Genomic DNA, 2,792 nt, shown 5'->3' on the forward strand with positions numbered 1-2,792 from the left:
TCATACATTTCATATATGCATTTCTGATTTTTTGGACATATGGATGGGAATTGTAATTGTTCTTACTGAGTTCTCCAAAACTCACTCCTTTATTTGTATATGTTTTATTAGTCTATGTAGATGGAGGAAATGTGTCGGAAGATGGATTGGTTTCCTATGAAGAAACCTTCCTGTATGAAGAAGATGTGGCACTGACAATGGGAAATGGAGATAGCCTGTGTGGGAGCTCTTGCGAGTGCATGGAATGCGATTATTGCACCCATTGATGGGCAGAGAAGACAAGTTGCTAGGCAGTTCGCTCAACGTATAGAGAAAAATTGGAGGACCCCTCATCTTGATAAACTTGAGTCTAAGTTTATAGATTTAGAAAAAGAAACTGGAAAGAAAATAATTTAACTCTTTTTTATTGCTTCTGCTGAACTCGTATTCATTTTGATTTATTATTCTTTCATTGATTATTTTATTGGAGTATTTGGACTCCTGTAGTCCTTTGATTCATTAATAAAACTATTCTTGCTCTTGATTGTCTTTATTTGTATTTATTATTGTTGATATACTAAAACCGTGGATCCTATGACGAATCACTCACACAGGTTGTCGGGCTGGTAATCGAGACCGACGGGTGGGGTGTGACACATGGTCTTCAATAGGAGATTTGTCAACGGATATAGGTGATGAAGTTTCTAACTGCATCTCACATTCAAAAATTCCTTTATTTTCTGCATTTGTCACACCTACCAAACAAACCTCAACTGGATCAACTGGATAGCTTATTTGAAATACCTCCTTTGTGCGCATTTCAATAGAGTCAATTCTGAAGCAGTTATCTGCTTCATTTGGAAACTTGATGGCCTTGAATACATTGAATGTGATCTTCTCATCTTGTACTCTCATAGTAAGTTCACCTGTTTGAAGATCAATTAGGGTCCTCCCAGTCGCCAAGAATGGCCTACCAAGAATAATGGGTATGTCTTGATCTTCTTCTATATCCAATACTAAGAAATCCGTTGGAAATATAAACTTGTCCACTTTAACCAAGACGTCTTCAATTATTTCCCTCGAATATTTAATCGACCTATTAGCCATTTGAAGTGACACTGTGGTCAGTTTAGCTTCTCCAAGGCCTAGTTTCCTGAAAATAGATAGAGGCATTAAATTAATATTAGCACCAATATCACATAAAGCCTTATCAAAGTGAGAATTTCCTATAGTGCATGGTATTGTAAAACTCCTTTGATCTTTTAGCTTAGGTGGAAGCTTTAGCTGCAGAATAGCACTGCATTCCTCTGTCAATGCCACAGTCTCATAATCTTCAAGTTTCCTCTTGTTAGCAAAAATGTCTTTCATAAACTTGACATAACTCGGCATTTGTTCCAAAGCATCTGCAAAAGGAATATCAATATGCAATTTTTTAAATACATCAAGAAATTTAGAAAATTGCTTATCTTGTTTCTGTTTCCTGAACCGCTGCGGATATGGACTAAGGTGGTGGATTGTCTGGAAATAATTTGGATTTTGGCTTTCCCTCCTCCTTAATATATTCCTCTGCATCTTTTTGCTCATCATGAATCGCCCCAGAAGAGGGTTCAATTACTACGGCTTTCTTGAAAGGTTCTTCTAATACTTTTCCACTTCGAAGCTCAATAGCATTTGCATACTCTCTAGGATTTGTCTCAGTATTACTAAGCAGTGATCCTTTTTGCTTTTGATTCATATCATGGGCGAGTTGTCCCATTTGTACTTCCAAACTTTTAATGGATGCAAAAATATTCTGATTGGTGATCTCTTGCTTCTGCATAAATTGTGAAGAAACTGTAACCATTTGCTCAAAAGCATCTTCCCATGGAGCTTTCTTCTGAAATGATTGAGATTGTTGATTTTCAGGTTGTCTTTCAGTATCTTGATTGTTTTTCCATCCAAAATTTGGATGGTTTATCCACCCTGGATTGTATGTGTTGAAATATGGATTATTCTGTCGGTTAAAGTTCCCCACATATTTTGCTTGCTCTAACTGATTTTGCTTACTTGCTTTGTTAATGCTTCAAGTTGGACGGCCATGGCTGTCATGGGATCAGTTTCATTCCTCTGCAAAACTCTTCTTGGGGCAACTCTATCCCTTGGCCTTTGATATGCATTTGAGGCCATAACATCCAAAAGATCAAAATATTCTGTTGAATCCTTGTTCATGATTAATCCTCCTACTGCAGCATCTACTAATGTTCTTGTTGAATTAGATAGACCATCATAAAAAAATCTGAACTTGCCTCCATTGCTGTATTCCATGGTGTGGACATTTCCTTAGCAAGTCCGTGAATCTTTCCCATACCTCAAATAGTGTTTCTGAATCATATTGCAAAAAAATAGAACTATCTATTAATAAACTAGCAGTCTTAGATGGTGGAAAGAATTTTACCAAAAATTTTTGAGCCATTTGATCCCAAGTAATGATGGATCCTAGTTGTAGAGAATGCAACCAACTCTTAGCGTTGTTCCTTAATGAGAAAGGGAACAATCTCAATCTTATGGCATCATCAGTAACGCCATTGCTCTTGAATGTGTCGCAAATGTCCAAGAACCCATCAATGTGAAGATTTGGGTCTTCACTAGGCAATCCAGAAAATTAATTATTTTGCACCATTGTAATGATAGCAGGCTTGATTTCAAAATTGTTGGCTGCTACAGGTGGATGCTTTATAGCTGTCCTATTATCTCTCACACTTGGTGCAACATACTCTCCCAAAGTCTTGCGCCTTGGTGCTTCAACTTCAAGAGGTGGTGGATTATTTTCAGGA

General features: G+C 37.2%; 1 protein-coding gene and 1 non-coding gene across 2 annotated transcripts; one reads left to right on the forward strand and one right to left on the reverse strand.

Moving 5' to 3' along the window:
- Positions 1–585: 585 nt before the first annotated feature.
- Positions 586–1,368, reverse strand: LOC149029129 (uncharacterized). Its single transcript, XM_089142196.1, has one exon. It carries the CDS (start codon positions 1,366–1,368, stop codon positions 586–588), a length of 783 nt encoding a protein of 260 aa, XP_088998322.1.
- A 908-nt stretch (positions 1,369–2,276) lies between these two features.
- LOC149029130 (small nucleolar RNA R71) lies at positions 2,277–2,383 on the forward strand. The gene has a single exon (XR_016171324.1). It is a non-coding gene; the product is annotated as a small nucleolar RNA R71 (small nucleolar RNA).
- Positions 2,384–2,792: the final 409 nt, after the last annotated feature.

The sequence above is a fragment of the Hakea prostrata genome, chromosome 1 (assembly GCF_041222555.1).
Source record: "Hakea prostrata isolate BN-2017 chromosome 1, UWA_Hpros_2, whole genome shotgun sequence".
NCBI lineage: Eukaryota > Viridiplantae > Streptophyta > Magnoliopsida > Proteales > Proteaceae > Hakea > Hakea prostrata.

Coding starts and splice junctions, on each gene's coding strand:
- LOC149029129 (XM_089142196.1), bottom strand. CDS start 1,368: ATGCCGAGTTATGTCAAGTTTATGAAAGACATTTTTGCTAACAAGAGG.